Raw genomic sequence first — 20,159 nt, 5'->3', positions numbered from 1 at the left:
AGCAGGTGTAAAGCTGCTCGCCTTCAAGCGAGAACAGAAACTCATCGTACTTTTCCTGTACGAATACTGAATAGAGTGTACGTCTATGGAGTGGACAGTTCCAATTTTCTAGCTAAAAGTGAGCACATTAGTACAGAATTTTCTGGGACAAAGAAGCCTGAGGAAAACACTGAACAAAGGCCACAACAAACAATATTGAATTGACACTTATATTTGTTTTCATCCAAAGTAAGGAAAAGCAAGCAAAATGTTTAATGTCACCAGAGACAACACAGACTAGTAAAAATGAGAACAGTGAAAGGGAGCGGATGTAGCCTAACGGATAGGGCGGTCGATCCCAAATATGGGGAACCGGGTTCGGGTCATGGCAATGATGCTCAACATCCTGTGATTCTGGCAAATCACTTGCTCTACCCGTGCCTAGCAAAAATGAATGTATCCTTGTGTAACGCGACTGCTACTCCTGTAAAGCTACAAAAAAAGGTGGCTCCAGACCAGTATCTCACTACATCAGCAGAGGTGAATGTAGGTTTGCTAATCAGTATTTCTGTCCATCACAATTAAGGTGTATTGAAGGAAGTGTGGTTAGCATTTTAGTAATGAGATAGTTGGTGGTGATTTGTCAATACTGCATGTGAGCCAATACTGCACTAGATGGAGCTATCGTGGGACGGAACAGAGGTGCTTTAACAGATTAGGGGATAAAACAGGTAAGAACTGACTAAAATATTTATTGCATGGCCTTTGATAAACCGCCTTTGAGTACCGTTCTTTCCAGTTAGTAGTGCTGTAAATTCCAGTTATTGTTACCCAAGTCAATGATACTCTTTCCCCCAAACACAGTTAATAATCTCTGCCTTTCAACCGCTGGCAATAAAAAACATTTAAAAAAAAAAAGAAGAAGCAATAATTGGGTTCTGTCCAAGATGGTAGATGGTACCAAGTTACAAGCACCAGTGTACTACTGCATACCTTACCTTCTGGATAGACGGTGAAAGTGGCCAGGCTGCTATCTTAGATGCATATGCCGGTTGCCCAGCTCTGGTGATGGCGGAGACTCCTGACACTACGGGGATCCTCGGAGGAGCAGAACTGTGCATTACAGCATCAGTGCTGGAGAGCGCCAAATAAACATGGAAGATGGGCTGGCTGCTGGATACTTCCTGGCCTCGGTCGCAGATAAGAGGCTGCTGGCCTGGGAGAATAGTGACAGGGGGCCCCTTCTACTTTTTGGTGACGGTCTGCGGGTGCCAGTTGGCACATGTCAGGGGGCAAAGATGCATGCTGCAACAGAGACCCAAGGCCCACCAGGGGTAAAGGGTTGTCTCCTGGTCTACACTATGGCATAATCCATACCTTCACAGTGGGTTGGCAGCTGCGACCCTAATGCCAGACCCAAGGATGTGTTAGCAAAAATGGCCAACTCTTGGCTCCAGGAGATAGGCCAGACAGCAGGGCTAATTCTCCTGTTGTGATAGTAAAATTATTTTATTTCAAGATGTGTCTGAGGCGACATTACAGAGGAGAAGGAGGGAACTTCGTCTTGTGACAAAAGATATCTGCCAGGGGTTTGAGCAATATTCAAAATGCGCTCAAGCTCTTTTCATAAATATACCAGGTCTTTACTCCTTGAGGAAAAGGAAGACTATTAAGTTAAGTAACGATTCATCGACCCCGACAATTCATGCCTTCAAGAAACACATCTCCTCCAGCTAGATAAACTCTGTGTGTGACACTGATCTTATAATACACAATATTGGGATTCTACAGGTACCAAAACGACAGGGGTTGCAATCTTATATAAACCACACGATGGGGTGTCACAATACGTCTTACCACATTGAAAATGTTTACACACAAATTGAGGTTTAAGAGACATTAAACAATCAAAGACTGTCTTATGGTTGTAATTAAACCACATTCGGGAGCAACAAAAAGGAAGAACGGCCACACTTAGGACATTTAAGAAAAGCCCTCACTCACCACCTGGTGATGACATGCTTCATCATCGGGCTCCACCAAGGAGACCGAGTGTCTCCTTGGTGTGCTACAACGCCAGATCTTACTGGGGAGCAGGATAGTGAGAGTTAGGGCGTGTTGGTGCAAACTAAACTAGTGAGTGGTGAGGAGATATTAAAAAGGTCTGTAGTGTATCAAAAAGGAAATTTTATTCTATGACCACTAAAGACTTGGATTTAAAATCTAGGTGTATGGAAGCAGTCCACAATTAGTTGAGTGGCAGTTTCCTAAATATCAGTCAACATGTTTCTTGCCATGAAACGGTGTAACTTTACCTGGCAATTCTTCAGGACTATTAAGGTGTATTAAACCCTGGCGGTATGAGCACACTAAGGCCCACCCTTACCTAGGGACGAGAGAGTGAAAAATAAATAAAAACAGTGAAAAAAGTGCAAAAAAGTAGGAAGAAAGAATTCTCTCCCTAATTACTCCTGGTTTAGGAGGCTTCGACTTTTCGGTTTCTGCACTTAGTTGGTGTTAGGGAAGAACACCATGGGTCACAGGAGGGGGGTGGGAACGTAATTGGCACACCGCCCTCGACGCTCGGCACCCTCAGTGTACCTGCATCTCCCTCTACTGGACCCCGAAGATGAAGTTTAGGAGACATTTCAGAGTGGTACTGGACATGTTTTTAGCAAAGGTGGAGAGAGAAGTGATTTTTGGGTGAGGCTTGGGAACCCCCTTAGAAGAGATCTGCCAGACCTACCTGCTCTATTGGCGGCACATGTCCAGGGGCTTACAAGGAAAGCTCACGGAGCTAGATCTACTGGACATTTCATTTGGATGAATGTAATTATTCTCTATTCTTGCATCCTACTCATGTATCGATTTATTTCACATGTTACACTCTTAATGCCCCAATCCAGGGTACCATTTGAATAGGTGACTAAATCGATCAAATTTTTTAGCTTTAAACCTACCAGCAACCTGGAAGGAGGGCCAGCTCGCCAAGACTTCGGAAACAAAAATACCAGAGATAAGGAAATGGAGCCCTCTCTAACTATCAGGGTGGACAAATTAACATTGTTTAAATTATTATGCTACGCTCTTTACTCCAACTCTTTTTGTGACTTCCAGGTCCGATACCACAAGTAGAGATAAGAACCATACAATCAACATGAATGAAATTCAGTTGCAGTGGGGAGGTGGGGCCCCGACAGCCTGCTGGCCCTGAAATAAAAAGGGGTGTAGAAGGAGGAGGGCTCTAGGAGTCACATATGGAGGGAGTGCTATGTTAACTACATTTTCTGGAGAAAGGTCCTGGGTCATGTTAAAGAGGCTCTATGTTTCCCAATTCCAAAGGACCCTCTATTCCAGCATTAGGGCTTTGAGATCACCAACTAGAAGGTGTGGGTAATATTGGAATGGGCCTAGCTGTCTTACATGTGAGGTGCCACTGAAATGCTGGTTGCACAGAATTTGAATACAAACAGGAACTTCCTGGGATTGTATGTTGGCTCCATACCGTGGCACATGCTGGCAATTGAGAATGTATGCATGATCTAGTGCACACTGAATGCAAATTCAAAACTGGAAAATATCACTGAGACTTAGGATTTTGGAGGTCTTCCAGTAGCAAATGGAGAGAAGTGTGGCAAGTGCTTTTTTAAAGATGTTCTCTTATCAATCACTCACCAGGTGTTTGTTAAAGCGCAACTACTCAAGTCGCTGGGGGAGGGTGTAGGTTCCGGTCCATCTACTTTTCAATTTCCATTACTGTTGAGAGTTTTAAGGTGATGAGTAGAATGCCGATATTTCCTGCTGGGTTAGCAAGATTCAGGCCAGAGATTTTATTGTGTGGTTAATTTTTATCAGTCTGACTATTGTCGGTAAAATATTGACAAATAACAATCAACAGAGTTCTGCACAACTCCCTATCCAACTCCCACAAACATAACAAACATTTTACAGAGTATAACTAACTTGTAACAGTAGCAGAAATATAGGCAAATAGAAGACACCAGCAGTGATAGTGTCAATTCAGCACACTGCTGGAAATTGCATGTCATGCACCCTTATTGGGTGCCAGTGACACAGATTGGGCGATGGTAGACTGGGTGATAAACACTCTTCCAGTCAAAAATAAATACATAGTTAACATTTTGTTTCCAGTGAATGCGCTAGCTCACTCAGCTAGTGAATGTTCTGGAGAGAAGCCAGAAGGTTAACAAGAAACAGTGGTTTAAAAAACAAGTTTCTTTTCAGGAGCCACTGACTCAACTGTGCTGGAGATGGAAGTAAACATCAAAGTGTAACTCCTTTTATGAAAGGAGACTACTGGTCCCTCTTGGGGTCAGCTGATCACACTTTGAGGAGTCCGTGCCTTTTTCCGCCATGCAACTTAAGAATGCGGCCTTCTTCTACCCCTTGCAACATTTAAACTGTCCAGCATCATATCAGCCACGGCCTCAATCTGGCAACCCAATATACACAACACATAAACAAAATATGAAAGTGGCCTAATTGGGCATATGTTTTTAGTGTTGCAAGTTTCATAATATGTGGAACCTGCAATCAACATCGGCCAGAAAGATGTCAGCTTAAAATGAAATGCTTATTTAAATAGTGACATTAGAATTTTATTATAATATAGATATACTGACTTCACAAAACCTCTATCCTAGGAAGGGACTCTACTAAATCTACAATACAGAAAGTACAGAGGAGAGTCTGAAGGACTACTTTCTAATTACTATTGTTTTTTCATTGTCTCGATGAGTCATAACTCTGGATTCATAGTCTCAGACCTTCTGAGGCCATAAATTCAATAACTGGAAGGTGGAAATCGTTGTTATCCACTTTCTCAACTTCACATATCTGCGCTAGTTTTAGTCTACAAAAAATTCTGCATATGAATTGAACTATAAAGTTCATGGCTACACATCAATTTCAATACTTGTAATGGATTTTTTCCTGACTGAGGGATAACGTAGGCGCAAAATATTTTAGACAGGCTAAGTCCTGATTTGGGAAACACATTCCAGATTTGAGAAAAAATTGTCTATCAATATTGATTTAAATAATGATAAGAAACCATGCCAAGAATTCACAAAGGAATACATACCACATTGTTTTAGTTGTTTATTTTCTTTGGAAGTTTTTCCCTTTCTTCCCCTCTCAATTCTCTTTACGTTAGAGGGGCAGCTCTGAATTGACTGGGTGGATGACTGTGCCCAATACCATCTCAGTCTTGCGCCTCCTCTCAAGTTGATTTAAGAAGCCACCTGGCTTCTTTACAGCATGAGGCCCAACACCAGCATACTGCGGGTGTACCCAAGGGAAGTCCTTTGGGCCTGAATGGGCAACATGCGCTACATCGTCAGATCACTGCCCTTGTGTTACTTCAATCCCAATTGGTTAGTGTTTCTATTTTTAAGGTTGGCCATTCAACTGATGCCATCTATGTCTGCAAACATTCTAGTTATCATCAACAAAGCATTATCCATGCTCTGGGATTCTTTTTCTCAATGCATTTGCCATTCAGTTGGACTGGCCCTTCCTTCTCAAGAAGAGCCTTATGAAATGATGTGTGAATTTAGGAGTGCAACTTGCCTCGACCCCAGAAAAGACGAATACCCTCAACTACTGGGATCTGACGCAGCAAATACGAGCAGAGCTGAAGCAGTAGCAGCACTACCCACTCTCCATGCTGGGCTGCATCGAGCCTCTGAAGATGACCACCCTTCTCAAAATACTATTCTTGTTTCAGATCTTGCCCCTGACCTCCCCGGCAGGCACACTCTCATCATTGCAGGGTAGGCTAGATTATTTTAACGGGGCAAGCAAACGTCCCTGGACGAGTAGAGAGCGAAGTTGGCTCCCACCGGCTTAGGGAGGAGTTGGGGTCCCATGCCAGCTCCAATACTTCGTGACAGCCCAGATTCGCTATCTAGTAGAGTGGACCTGAGCAGAGTCTGAAAAGCCATGGCTGTTCATGGATAGGGCCTGAGCAGGGATCTCGCTAGAGAAAGCCCTGTTCCTTCCATCGGGCACCTAGCCTTTATATTTGCCCAGTCACAAGCTCTTTGCTGAAGGTGTGGAACGCATGTACATGGAAGGGGAAGTTAACCGCCTTCCCTTCTCCTTGGACCCCGGTGATCGACAATCCTGTCTTTGCGGCTGGGTTGGCCTTTCAGGTATGGCGAGGATCGGCCTGCAAAGCGGCAGGACACTTTTATGATCAGGATGGCCCCATCCCCTTCGGAATTCTCAAAAAGGATTACTCTATCCCTGAGATGGAATGATTACCCTATCTACAGATTAGACAATGGCTGCCCAATCCATCTATGAGAGCGGGTGCTAAATGTCCACTAACGCCGTACTAGAAATGGCTCCTGAGGAAAAACAAAAACATCAGACAGATGCCTTTTCACTGAACTGTGGGTCTGCTTCAGCCTCCCCAGTATGAAGACAATTTCCCTGCCCAGCTGTGCTGGGATATGGAACTGGGACACCAGCTCACTCATGAGGAGTGGCACAACGTCGTCAACAGAAGAAGACACTCTGCATACAATACAGCTAGCAGTGAAACGGGCAGTAAAAATCACAACCTACTGGTACCCGACACCTGTCAGGCTACATAGGGGAAATCCGATACGCAGTGAGGACTGTTGGTGGCAATCTGGAGTGAGTTGCACCCTCAACTACATCCCATGGGACTGTGCAAAGATCACCTTGTTCTGGGAATCTGTCCTTGACAATATTGATACCCATCTTGCCACTCAGCTTCCCAGGTTCCTGTCCTACACCCTGCTAGGTCTTCCCAACACCCTACTTACCCCCTCACATCACGTAGGGGGCAACAGATCAGTATAGCTCTAGGGCCGACGCATCAGACTATTCTATCACTTTGGGGAACCACCACCATCCCAACACACCTAGGATGGCTTTGGGCGTCTTTGGTTTGTATTGGGAATGGAGAGGCTCACACTCACAGCTCAGGTCGATTCATACAGAATGATCTGGCAACCCTTTATTGCTCTGCTATCCCAAGAGTTCAGGGAGTTGACTTGCCCTGCTATTTACGATTACTACACCTCGTAGACCCAGTGCCCCCAGAGGAACCGGAGAGCACTCACTAAACTATGTGGTAGTGAAACTCTCGGTTTTGTAGATCCTCGCAGTTACTGGAACCCGGGAAGAGAGGGTAGTTAGGGGAGGGTGGGTACTTCCCGTTGGAAAGTCATGCTCTATAATGTTGTTAATGGAGGGATAAGCCGGCCAATATGGCCATGTTTCCAATGTAATGAGCTAAACCTGTGACAACAAAAATAGATTTAAACCTAAAATGATGGGTGAGGTTGGTTCAATGCGAGTGCTTGTCTAGAGCTACGACCTTTATTCCCCCTATGACCCTTCAGCCTACTGAAGATCAGGCCCCTTTTAAAACAGAAGTTAGACAAACAGGGAATCTCGACTGCTGTATGTATATTGATAAAAATGCAAAATAAAGTTAAAAAAAAAACAGGGAATGGCACTTTGACCGCAATGTTACAGTTACAAGCACGTACAAAGGTACCTTGTAATGCTATAAATATGAAAGATGAATGGGTTACTGTTCCTGTTATTCATCTGGAATTTCTGCCGCAATGAAATGCTAAAATGGAATTTGTACAATTAAGAATGCATCAAAAATTCTATCAGTTAAGTCAAAACTGCTGACACATTGTGTGAAGAGTTAGTAATTTAATTAAAACAAAATTCAAGTATAGGTAACCTGCCTGTCTAATCTCTTTTCAACCACTATCTCTGTACCAATCTACCATTTTTGCCCCTCAAATAGTCTGATTATTTAACAGCAATCTCTTCAAAAATTATGTCTGGATCTTCCAAAATGGTCCTATCATTGGCCCGCAATTGGTTTCATCATCGGTGTTTCTTTGAAAGAAGGCTGGGTTACTCCCTTCTCATAAAAGAAGGCCTTCTCCCAATTGTCCTTCAAATTGTTGACCAATGTCTTTCATCAATGCATTGACGTTATAAGCTAAAACAATTTTTTCTATCTGCCAATATCCTGGATAAAATCCAGATGGGCTTCCGCCTAGTCCTAGCATAAAGGCTGCTGTAGTCTCCAAGTTAATAATCCTAGGGTGGCAACTGATAAGGACAGTGTCAACTCTACGATATTGATTCACCTCCCAACAGTCTCCTGCATCAAACAAATTAAAAAATTGCATAGGGCAAGCAATATTGAACTGATACTCTTCTTCATCTCATCGCTCACAAAAGGTCACCTCAAGTTCATTCACTTCCAAACCTTCAACATCATGTGTGATGTTCATTTGAGGGTCTGCAATTTCCCCTTTATAATTTCTATGTGAAACTAACTGCAGTCCTAAGTTACTCTTGTGGGCCCCAGCTCTGCGCTTACACTGATAACCCCAAGTTTTTATTTAAACTGTGAGATCTCAATGCTACCAACTTGCTTTTGTCATTCATAATGCAGATTTCCACACTGCAGACGCTAGCAATCACAGATGTAGCCATAACTTATTTCCTAGCAAAAAGCATGTCATATTCTGAAACATGCTGATGATGATTACAAGGACGATATTTCCTTATTTGACTATAATTGCAAGAAATGGGGTTACCAGTTGAGGGGGGTGAAAACCTTCTCAATCATCAACCACAATTCTCTGTTAGGATGAAGTCACAAGCAAACTCAAATTAACGTGTGATTACTTCTCTATAGCTTGGCACAAAAGCAGTGATGCTTAACTTAGAGGCAATATGTAATGCATTTGTGCAACAATTCAAACAGTAATAAAATGAAAACACCACACTAGAATTATCTCACACCAGTTTAGAACAGAGCAAAATTTTATTAATAATTTGACACAAAACCAACAAAAATCCAATCAGTAGAACTCGAGATATGGAATTTTAAAGATTTACATGAAAATAGTGTCAAAACGCACAAGTCGCCACTCGCAGTTATCTGGTCATGCAAGATGGGGGGAAAGACACAAGTTCAAGCCGACGATAATGGAATGCGAGTTGCATTAAGGGATTAGGTTAGTTCTGCTGAAAGAATTGCCTTCACACTCCAGTGCAAATAGTACCGTTTGCAGTGGAAGGGGCTGCAAGGAGCAGAGAGATTGTCATGGATGGCTGTCAAAGTAGGGCAAGATCATGTTCTGTGTCGTTTACGGTAAGGCGTTAGCTTCGCATTGGCAGTCCCGGCGAGCTGTTGATGCTGATGAGTAAAGTGCCGCGCTAGTGCTGCCTGTTGTCATTAGCGGTTGCTGTTGCATGAAGAGTCTGGTTCGGCAGAACTTGGTATTGGTGGGCAGCGCATTCGGCGCGATCTTGGTACGAACAGGCTCTTTTGAGAGGAGACCAAAAACTTCAGAGGGGCTCAACTGAGGCCACACCAAGGGCCCAGGACCTGGGGGCACCACTTGGGGATCAATAACTCACTCAAGTAGGGACCAGCAGGGCTCAGGCAGGTCCAGTTGCAGGTCAGCTGGGCAATTGCAGGGAAGCTCTGGAGCTTGTTTTGTCTCTCTAGCTCAGAATGGGTAGTAACCTGACTAACCCTTGGAGTCACTGCAGCCTGGGATGAAGGGTTCAGGTTCAGTCTCCCTTCTAAGCAAGCAGGGCAGCAGAGAGGCACACCATCAGGCAGCAAAGGAGCACAGCATTCCTTCTTCTGTAGCATCCACATGTCCAGGAGTGTACAGAAGAGTTGGGGTCTGAGAAGCATTACTTATATCCCTCCGCCCTGCCCTGGCACTAGCTTGTCTGGGGAAACAAAAGACTAGTGACAAACCCTCTGTGAGAGTGCTCTAACAGCCTTTGTGCAAGTGTGGTAGGTGATAGCTCCTTCCCTTCGTTAAGTCAAAGTGGCCCATTCTGTCAACACCAAGCTTCCCTTTGTCTCACTAAGAGCAATGCGCAAAGACCAACTGCCAGCTACACCTAGTCATGTGACCCAGGACCAAGCTGCAGGCACCAAGTTGTCGGGACAAGAAAAAGCCAACTTTATTGAAGTGGAATTTTTTAGACCTATGAATAAAATTCTGATTTTACTATGAAAGAGGGCTTTTAATTACAATTCGTTAGACCCCAAACTCGCCATGTCTACCTGCTTCCAATTAAAAATTAGCACTTATTAAATGTAAAATAAGGTAACCCAATGTTATCCTATGTGAGAGACAGGCCTTGGAGTAATGAAAAACGAATTTAAGACTTTTTCACTACTAGGCCATGTATACCTTAAAAGTATATTTTCAACGTTTCAAATACACTGCACCCGGCTCTCTGGGCTGCTCGGAGACTACCCTAGGGGTTACGTATGTGTATTAAAAAGGTGTTAGGGTCTGGCAAAAGGTTTATTTTGCCAAGTCGAAATGGCAGTTTAAAACTGCACACACGGGCAGGCCTGAGGCATGTTTTAAGGGCTTGTTAAGTGGGATGCACAATCAGTGCTGCAGGCCCACTAGTAGCATTTAATTACAGGCCCTGGGTACATGAAGTATCACTTTACTAGTGTCTTACAAGTAAATTAAATGTGTCAACTGATTGTAGATCAATTTCACCATATTTAAAGGAGAGAGCACAAGTACTTAAGCCAGGGGGTAGCAATGGTAAGGTGGACTGACTACTAATAAAATGGAGAGTAAAGACAAAATGGGGGTTTACCTGCAGAGAGGGCCAGGTTCAACAATAATCAATCTCAAACACTACTTACACAAATTAATTGACTGGATGTTAAACTTTTAATTGACACTGAACTCCAGCAAGGCAAGACTGAATGTGTCCTTCTCTATTCCAAAGACATTTACCCATCAATGTAAAAATATCTTGAAGGGCAGGCCACTAAAAGATTTCACCAACAATTGCCATGGTACCAAACTCCTTGAGATTCATGATAAATAAGAACCTACATGTCAAAGAGCATGTCAATAAGCTGACAAGAACAGCTACATACTACTTGCACCTCTTAAAGGACAACAAGAATGACATCTGTTCAGAAGACTTCAGATCATGTCTCAAACTCTGGTATCCTCCCATCTAGACAGCAGCAACTCCATTGTAGCACAGTTATCCACTACCTCAGTCATGCCTCTTAAAGTCACGCCACATGGTGCAGCACAGTTGATAGCAAATACAACATAATCAGATCACAAAACCTCAATCCTAATTCAACTCCACTTATTGCTGCTAGAAGCACGCATCAATTTAAAGATCACCTGTATAACATATGAGACTTACACTAATGGCTCTCATGCTAACTGCAAGAAAAACTTCATACCACAAGGAGAAGAATAAACAAGAGGGAACTCAAAGTTATTACTGGACGAAAAAAATAAAGAAAATCCAGACTGTGAAACAGGCTTTTTCCTGCCTAGCCTCCCCACACACCCATGAATCAAGATCCCACAATCCATAAAAACACCACTAAACCTCCTTCTCTTTCTATTAGATTATTCTTTTCCCTTGCACCTATGTCCCAGTTATGTTGATTTCCCAGAATGCAGTTAGCTGAAGTTATAAAGATGTTCTTTTGTAACTGAATCGCTGTATGTAACCTTGAAGCAGCTCTTTGTAGGGTTGTTATCTACACAACTCTCAGCAGTCCTCGGCTGAACCATGAAGTTTACCTATTGTGCACACATAAACCCCCTCCATGCCTTTGGTTTTTAGACTGACACACCATATTCACAACCTAAAGAATGTACTTACTACACTAAAAAATATATTTTACCATATTTCTAGGGCTGGTCCTTACCTGTTTCAGTACATCTTTTGGCAGCAGTTGTTCTACGGGATATGTCCACCAGACATCACTCCCATGCTCATCCACCATTTTGATGACATGTTCTATGCTGTGCCTGTGGAGTAGGCCAGAACAAGGATTCATTAATTGTGGTGTATTTACAAAGTGGGTGAAAATATGAGGGATTCCAGTCAAAGGCATGATGTCCCATCATTACATTTCACAGTTCATATAATCACAAGAAATGTACAGATCACCAAACATATTAACAAATAATCAAAACAATTAATTATACGATTACTAACAGTAGCACTGAAGAAACCATCAGTATTATTAAATCTTTAACACAATTCCAAGAAACTATCAACAGGCAGTACAATCCTAAGAGGCCGAGGGTAATGCAGATCTTTAGGAGTACAGCTTATGAGTTCTACAGTCAAAAAGGAAAGGCTTCCTAGAAAGTGGAATGAAAGGCAAGTCCTAACAAGTATCACATCTCCTAGAAATAGATAGTATAAATTAATGCATCTACAAAGTTAAGCGTTTCTGTGTACAGATAGGCCTTAACCCATGCAGAGAGGCAAGGAGGACCACCTTGAATACTACAGGGACAATGCAAAGGAAGGGTACTATGTGTTCTACGTGCCCTTCAATATATTTTAGATCACTTTCAGATCTCTAATTCGGCTTTCTTGGTTGCCTTGCCTGATCTTATCATGCAAACAGCAGATATTCCCTTTACTGAAATTCACTGTTGGATTTTACCATAGTACAATTAGCCCAGGTTACGTAGGGGGATGCTGTATTTTCCAAAGTGTCATGCAAGGATGCAGCCAATGAGCAGAGACCAAATGCACTGTTGGGTGTGACTGGAACAGGGATGGGGCGACAGTCCCCTTGGCTGATGTAGGAAACTGGCTCGGTATATACTATACCAAAATGAGGTATAGTGTGAAAGGAGTCCAGTGAAACCCCAAAGGTAAGCAAAGGTAAAAGTAGATAGCACCTTACTCTCCATTTGTGGTAGTGTGGGCAAGCAGTAAGGCTTTATCAGAGGGCCGTGTTAGGAATTTGTTGTACACACTCAGGCAGCAAATGATGTGACACATTAGAAGACTGAACTCAGACCGATTTGTTTGTATAAAAAAATGTAGTTATATTTATTTTCTAGAACCAAGCAAGCCTGGTACAGGTAAGTGTAAATAGTACTTTTCAAGACAGGTTGAATAGTACAAGCAAGCGGAATGAAAATGTCTTTGTTACAGGTTTGTCATCTTTTCAATACAGTGGAAAGTTCTTTTAAGATTACGTTTGATTACTTTTCAGATTACTTTATGGATTACTTTTCTACTCGGTGTGATATGCCTAGCTATCACACTGGGACATTTCCTAGAGAAAAGGTAAGTAAAGAGGTTTTCAGTTATTTGCACTTTTTCAAGTTCTCATACAAAACCAACTCCACACTTGAGAACATTTTTCAAGGAAACTTAGTCAATGTATTCCTATGGAGAAAAATAAAGTTAACGGTGTTGCAGGTAAGTACTCGTTTGAGGGAGTTGGTATTCTGGGGTTGGAACCAGGGTTCTAGCAGGGTCACGGATGCACTCTTGGGACACACTCCGCAGCACTAGGGCGGAAGGGTGCAAAGTGCTGAGGCCCAATGTTATCCAATGGGGGGCTAGAGGGCCTTCAGTTGGTGGCTGCTCACGAGCAGCCCATAAGGTTGTGGGAGGTTAGACTAAGGGCAATGGGGGTTAGCCCCCAAAGTACACCCAGCGGTGCAGGGGCGGCTGGGTGCAGGGTGCTGTTTTGGCGTTGGGTGCCCTGTTGTTTTCAATGGAGAGTCTCCGGTTTCAACAAAGACTGCAGGCTCGGGGAAGAAGATCTTTTGGAGGTGACCACCATGTGGAGAGGTAAGTTGGGATGCCTGGGGATGCTGAGACACTGTAGATTGGGCCATCCAAGGCTGTAGGATGTCGGTGCAGGGGTGTCTTTAGGCGTCTGGTTTTTCTTACCAGCTCCGGTTGCGGTCGGGGGGAACCTCCAGAAAGGGGCTGCAGGTTTCGCTTGGAGATTCGAGGCAGGTCAGAGATCACCTGATCTCAGGTCAGGATCGCCAGGGAGCCCTATTTGTGCTGTTGGGCCACTCGAACGCGGGCCGTGGGCATCAGGTGCAGAGTGGTGCATACTTGTGGTTTTGGCAGGGGCCTGAGTCTGTGGCTGAGCAAATCCGGTGCTCATGGGAGAGAAAGTCTTTGACTTGGAAGGCAGGGCAGGTCCTTCGGGTTCTTGAGGCTGCTGGCTGCAGGACACACCAGGATTTCGCTGGAGCAGGTTCGAGGTGGGGACAGGCTGGTAGGGCTGGGGCCAAGTCAGTGGGCGTCCCACTCTTCTTAGTTTCAGCACGGTTTCTCCGGTCCTCCTTCTTGTTGACTCTTGTCTGAGAAAGGCAAGGTTCAGGGTTGCCCCATAATACTAGATTTAGGGGTGTTACAGGTAAGTAAAGGTTGGGACAAATCATCGGCTAAAATTCTAGCTAAACTGGTGACTTGTAATTCTCCCCACACCTTGAGCAGTATAATCTGTTGGGTGAGCTACAGTCTAGCTTTAGACCTGCCAAAAGAACAGACGTCTCTGCTGGATACGACAAAAAGGTTACTTACTGTGGTGGATGAGGGACCTATGGCACTGTTGGTTATCCTGGACATCTCAGCCACTTTTGATACCATTGATCACTCAACCATTATTCATCACCGCCAGCCGGAAGTGGGGGTTACATCAATTTATAAAAGTAGCTTTAGGTGTTGCTCCCAAATCACTCAAGTCAGTTTATCAGAAACAGGGAGCTTGCTTTTGTAGCAAGGGCGACTGTGGGAATCTGCAGGATTTCCCCTGTATCCAGTACTCTTTAAGGTGTATATAAAGGTTTTACACAATGTATTAGCTTCTTGTGGTGGTGGATTCCATATTTAAACTAACAACATCCAATGAGCCCCTTTCCTCAGTGGCGAGTGTTTTTACCTACCGGACTAGTTTGATCACAGAAAAATTGATGAAGCAGAGTTGGTTAGCTTTCAATTCCGATGATGCTGATGAAGGGTGTTACCCAGAAACCGGTCCCAGGATGCTTGTTTCCGGTTCAGGGAAGACCTGGCTTGGCAGTTCGGGCTGGACTATTCCCATGAGGCACAGGGTCAAGACTAATTTGCATATGGTCTGAACTGAGGTGTGGAAGTGAGCTAAAGAATGATGATGGATTCAACCCAGATCTGTGACTGGGGGTGAGTGTCTGAAAAGTTTCAGCGCTCCATCCACCATCTCGTGTTTGCCTAGCTATCAATTGTAGCAAAAACGAGATGCTACCTGTGGGATTTAGGGCTGGAGTGAACAAATACTTTGTCACTCACAAATATATGACAGTAGGGGCCTCCAATACCAACCTTGCAAAAAAAGGTAAACTTTATAGGAGTGGTACTAGACAACCAACTGACTATGGAAGGACAGGTAAACACCCTTGTCAGAGTATATCCCTATCATATAAACATACTTGCTATACTGCAGGCATTTCTCTCTGCAAATAAACTACTCATATCGGCCCATGGTATTACTGTGGCCAGATTAGATTGTTATTGCTCCCTCTTAATTGGTGTGCCTCTAGAAGGTCCCAGTAGAATGAACAGACTTCAGAAAAATTCAAAATGTTGCTGCAGTGGCTGTTTCAGCATATGGCTCAACCCTTTGAAAATTATGCTGGCTTTTGATTATGATACACAAAGCTATCAATACATTTGGGCTAGGTAACCTGTCTTTAGGATTGAAATGTTATGTTCCAACTAGATGACTGAGGCTATACTGATCAATTCTAAAGTTTAAGAAGATAATGCTGAGCAGTAGGTAGAAATACATCGATGGAGTGGAATGGTAGAACGACCGCATGTTGGAGCTCCGGAAGCATTCAATTTTATAGAATTTCAGAAAAGACATTAAAAACCCTTCTGTTTTAGGTAGGAATGAGTCTGAGAAGATGCGCTAGCTCCTGGGTAACGTCAGGTTTCAGTGCCTCTGAGAGCTAGAGCATTAGAGATGCTCTCCTTTCATTTTGCACACAGTCCCACAGAGCTATGCAACCAGTCTAACATGGACTCCAAGAAATACGTATTGTGCCACTTTGTCAGGCATTACCTTGAAACTAATGGAGGCCAGCAATACAACCTGCATATCTGGTGCCAATACTGGATTTATGTATTGAAGTTGCTTCAATGTATCTGCAGTATTGTCCGTATGAAACCTGTTCCTATTTATGAGTGAAAAAAATACAATTCAGCAACTGAGTAATAGTTGGGCTTTATTTGGCCTTTGTGTATGCTTTTTTCCCCTTTTCTGATCCTGACTATATGTGCTTGTTTGGGGAGACAAAGATAGGAGCAGTCACTCAAACTGAGCCCATCCTCAAACAGGGAATGGACTTGCGAAGCTGGCCTCTCCTTTCTACTTGTAGGCCTAGCTTTCCTCACTTTTTATACACAGCATGTCAGAAGAAGGAAGGAGTACAGGGTGTGTTGCATTTACAGCCACCAGCCTCATTATTCTTAAGGCCTTTGTTATTTGGCCAATCATGACTCAAGTTATCTGCACGTGAGCCGTCAATAGTTATGGGAGTCACGCAAGTCCTGAGGCCCCTCCCCAGCCCTGCCTCTCTTTAGCCTCTGCCTGCAGTGTTAAAGTGTAGTGCATCTTCAGGCTGCCTGCAAGACAATGCAGTTAACCACTATACTATACTACTATACCACAAAGTAGTGGGCACAATTCATAGCAAAGAAACATAGGATAGAATCCTATTTTGTATAAATATTGCACTAAAATTAGAAATGGGTGAAAACTTGTTAAAATAGCTATTTACAAACAGGAGCTGATAGATGTAGGGGTCAAAATCTAAGCCAAAGAATTACTCCAATACATGAAAGATTGGATTGACTCTAAGAATCTTAACCCAGTTGAGCAGGGAGGATTTAAAGAAGGTGACCCAACAATTGACCATTGTTTTAGGCTCTGGTCAATGGCCCAGAAAGCAATCGAAACCAGGGCCAATGTTTACTGCTGCTTTATACATTTTTTGTGATCAGCGTTTGACCTTGTAAATCGCTGACTTTGTGTCATAAGTGGTAGAGAAAGTTTCATCTTATACATACCTGGGTACGACCTTTGATAGTAAAATAATCTGGAAACACCACTTACACACTTTAAAAACTTGTGCTTTGACCACTTTGGGAGGTTTACTGAAATTCAAAAGAGACTTTGGTGGTCCATCTTTAAAACCTGTGTTGATGTCCTCTCCAAATGCTGTAGTGTGTCAAAGTCTTGTGCCTATGGTCAAAAATTGATTGGGAGAAGACAGAAGGATGTGGTCTTAAAAAGAAAATACTAAGGGAAACCAAAAAGTGCAATGATTCAAGTTATTAGGAAGGAAGCCAACTTAAAATCACAGAATTATATTACTAAATTCCTTAGTATTCACTTTTGGTACAAACAGTTAGATCCCCCAATTTTAAAAGTGGCAAGTTACTGTGTAAAGGGGATTATGGCTGGTGAAATAAGGTGGGCAAGGGCATTAAGGAAAAGCATTAGAAAGATTGCGTGGTTCTAATTGATCAGATTACTCAAGACAACTTAACTGAAACCTCTACACCAGCTCCACAAATCACAGTACCGACCCTAGCCGAGGAAAGACCTGAGGAGAGAACCGATAGCCAGGTTGATAAACATTGTGATGATAAGGATAGAAAGGAGGACACTGAGACTGAGATACTTCCAGAGGCTAATATTGATGACGAGGAATATGAGGAATTGGTGGAAGGAGAGGACACTGATGATGCATACAAAGATCCTGAATACAACTCAGCGCAACTAAAGTCAGGCAGATCCTCTGTCTTTAAAAAAGAGGGAAAGCAAAAAACAGAGCAAAAAAGGGAGGGAAGAATATGAACCCTGCTGCAATATTAACTTCCTTAATACCTACTATTAGTGGAGGGAAATTGATTGCTGAGCAGAGCCCGCTGAGTAAGGGGGTTCAAATAAAAAAAAGAGAGCTGAAGAATCTACCATTAGATGTGCCCGAAAATAATTTAAAAAACTCACAAGTTGATCTACCCGAGAGTTCTGATCTAATAGGACTAGATGTGGATAATTTGCCTACCACAGCGACTCCTCCTGCGTCTCCGGCTTCAGCTGCTCCTGGGAACACACTACCGATTGTGAACCTAAGGGATGACATTACTGGATCCATTACATTGAGTCAAAACGATAAATCTCTCGTCTTTACATCTCCCCATAGTGAGGTAATGGAAATGGTACCATCTAATATCTCTATTTCACCTCCACCGATCTCTACTAATATATTGACTTCTGCTAACGCCTCATCTCTGGATTTAATTTTGAAAACATTAATGGACCATCGCCAAGAGGTACAAGAACAGTTTTTAAAATTAAGGGAAGACAATAGTAAAATACATAGTTGTCTACAAGAAGTCACTAGTAAATTGAGTGGAGTAACAAAAGAAATAGAAGAACTACAGCAAAGAGTAGTAGATGTGGAGGAAACCTTAACCACTACTACGGTCACTTCAGATCGACACAGTGATGAAATAGAGAGTCTGCAGAACAAAGTGGAAGATTTGGAAAACAGGCAAAGACGCCAAAATCTGAGACTTTTTGGAATACCCGAAGGATCGGAGGGAGCAGACGCAAGGGCATACATTGTAAAAATGCTACAGAGGGCATTCTCGGATCTGTCTGACTGGGACTGGGACTCTCAAATTCAACGGGCACATAGACTCCCTATTATTCCTAGATCTCATGGAAGCAAATATCCACGGCCTTTTTTAATTTACTTTGGTAATTTTTTGCTGCGACAAGCTATCTCTATTAAAGCTAGACCAAACACCCCAGTGACAATCGACAATTTAACTTTCTTTGTAAAATCAGACCTCAGCAAGTTTACTATGGATAAAAGGTGGGGGCTACGTAAAATGATTGATCCCCTCAAGTCTTGTGGAGCAACGGTTTATCTTCAAGAACCTGCCCGCCTCAAAGTTATAAAGTCCGGACACACTCATTTTTTTCATGATATTAAAGAGGCGGAACAATATCTTTCTAAAATGGATTCTTAAACGTAATTAAGGGGGGAAACATTGGGGAAAAAGAGAGAGTGGGGAAAAGAAAACACGACTCACAGGTCAAGTTATCACGGATGTTATTGACAAAAATGTTTTTTTTGTAGCTTTTGGGTAGGTCTACACTCTTAAATGGGCTATCGGCGCTTTATTTTTTCCTTTTGTATGAGAATAATACAGAGGGATGGGGTTCTAGGAGAATCCTCTCTGATTGGCTGCCCCTCAAACGGCAGCAAAAGATAGTGGGAGGCTTCCGGGTAGGTACAGGGGGGAGGGATTCATGGGGCCTCAAGGGAGGCTCAGGAGAAGAATTGAGGGTAGGATGGGTGGGTGGGTCTGTTGGCAAGGGTGGGGTAAATAATGGGGGAAAAAAATATATTGCAAGAAAGACTTTTGAGACAGACAAAAATAAGACACGCTATACTATTAAAATTGTTATTCAGAGGAAAATTAAACACATAAAAATCAGAAATGTCTAAAATTAGATTATTAGTTTGGAACGTTGCTGGTCTCAATAGCAAGCAGAAAAGGAAATTAGTACAAGAGGAAGTAGACCTGTATAAACCACACTTCGCTCTTATGACAGAAACACACATTAGCTATCAAGACAGAAAACTACTTTCTCAAATGGGATACGAGCTGGTGGAATGTACAACTTTGGGCGCCTCAATCAGGGGGGTGGCCATTTTAAAACAGAAACGATTGGGGATTGATATTCTTAAAACTGCTTCGGATTCACGGGGGAGGTGGGCAATTGCTCAGATTCAAACAGATTTAAAGAAAATTGTTATGTGTGTAGTATATGGGCCTAATATAGATGACCCTAAGGTGTATGAGCAGCTAAGCATTGAGTTATTAGAGTGGGAGGGGGAGGTGTTGGTTATGGGAGACTTTAATTGTGTTATTGATTATAAAATAGATTCTACGGGACATGGCACTCATACTAGAATGCGAAAGGTTAGATTTGCAATTTTAGAACTTGGCAGACTGCTTAATCTGAAAGATGTATGGCGCTTTAAATACCCTAATATAGCAGGACATACATACTATTCGGCGCCACATAGATCCTGTTCTAGAATCGACATGGTCTGGGCATCTGATCAAATAGCTGGTAACTGCAATATTGAATTATGTCCGAAGATAACATCTGACCATAACCCGATACTATTCGAATTTGAAATAAGTAATCAGAGGCGGGACATACGACATTTTACTTTTCCTAGATACTTATTTATCGATTCTTGTTTTGT

The 20,159-nt window shown here is 42.9% G+C and overlaps 2 protein-coding genes across 2 annotated transcripts in view; one reads left to right on the top strand and one right to left on the bottom strand.

The window, feature by feature from the left end:
* The window catches only part of EPRS1 (glutamyl-prolyl-tRNA synthetase 1), a 961,840-nt gene that overhangs the window by 2,777 nt on the left and 938,904 nt on the right, over window positions 1-20,159 (top strand). The gene's annotated exons all lie outside the window — the stretch shown is intronic.
* Window positions 1-20,159, bottom strand: part of IARS2 (isoleucyl-tRNA synthetase 2, mitochondrial) — a 532,602-nt gene that overhangs the window by 287,136 nt on the left and 225,307 nt on the right. The window contains exon 13 of the mRNA XM_078649801.1: window positions 11,753-11,855. Within this exon, the coding sequence (XP_078505927.1) occupies window positions 11,753-11,855 (103 nt within the window). The remainder of the gene's footprint in view (window positions 1-11,752; window positions 11,856-20,159) is intronic.

Source organism: Lissotriton helveticus, chromosome 6, assembly GCF_964261635.1.
Source record: "Lissotriton helveticus chromosome 6, aLisHel1.1, whole genome shotgun sequence".
Taxonomy (NCBI): domain Eukaryota; kingdom Metazoa; phylum Chordata; class Amphibia; order Caudata; family Salamandridae; genus Lissotriton; species Lissotriton helveticus.
The sequence above is the reverse complement of the archived record's forward strand: the minus strand, read 5'-3'. Positions and strand labels throughout refer to the sequence as shown.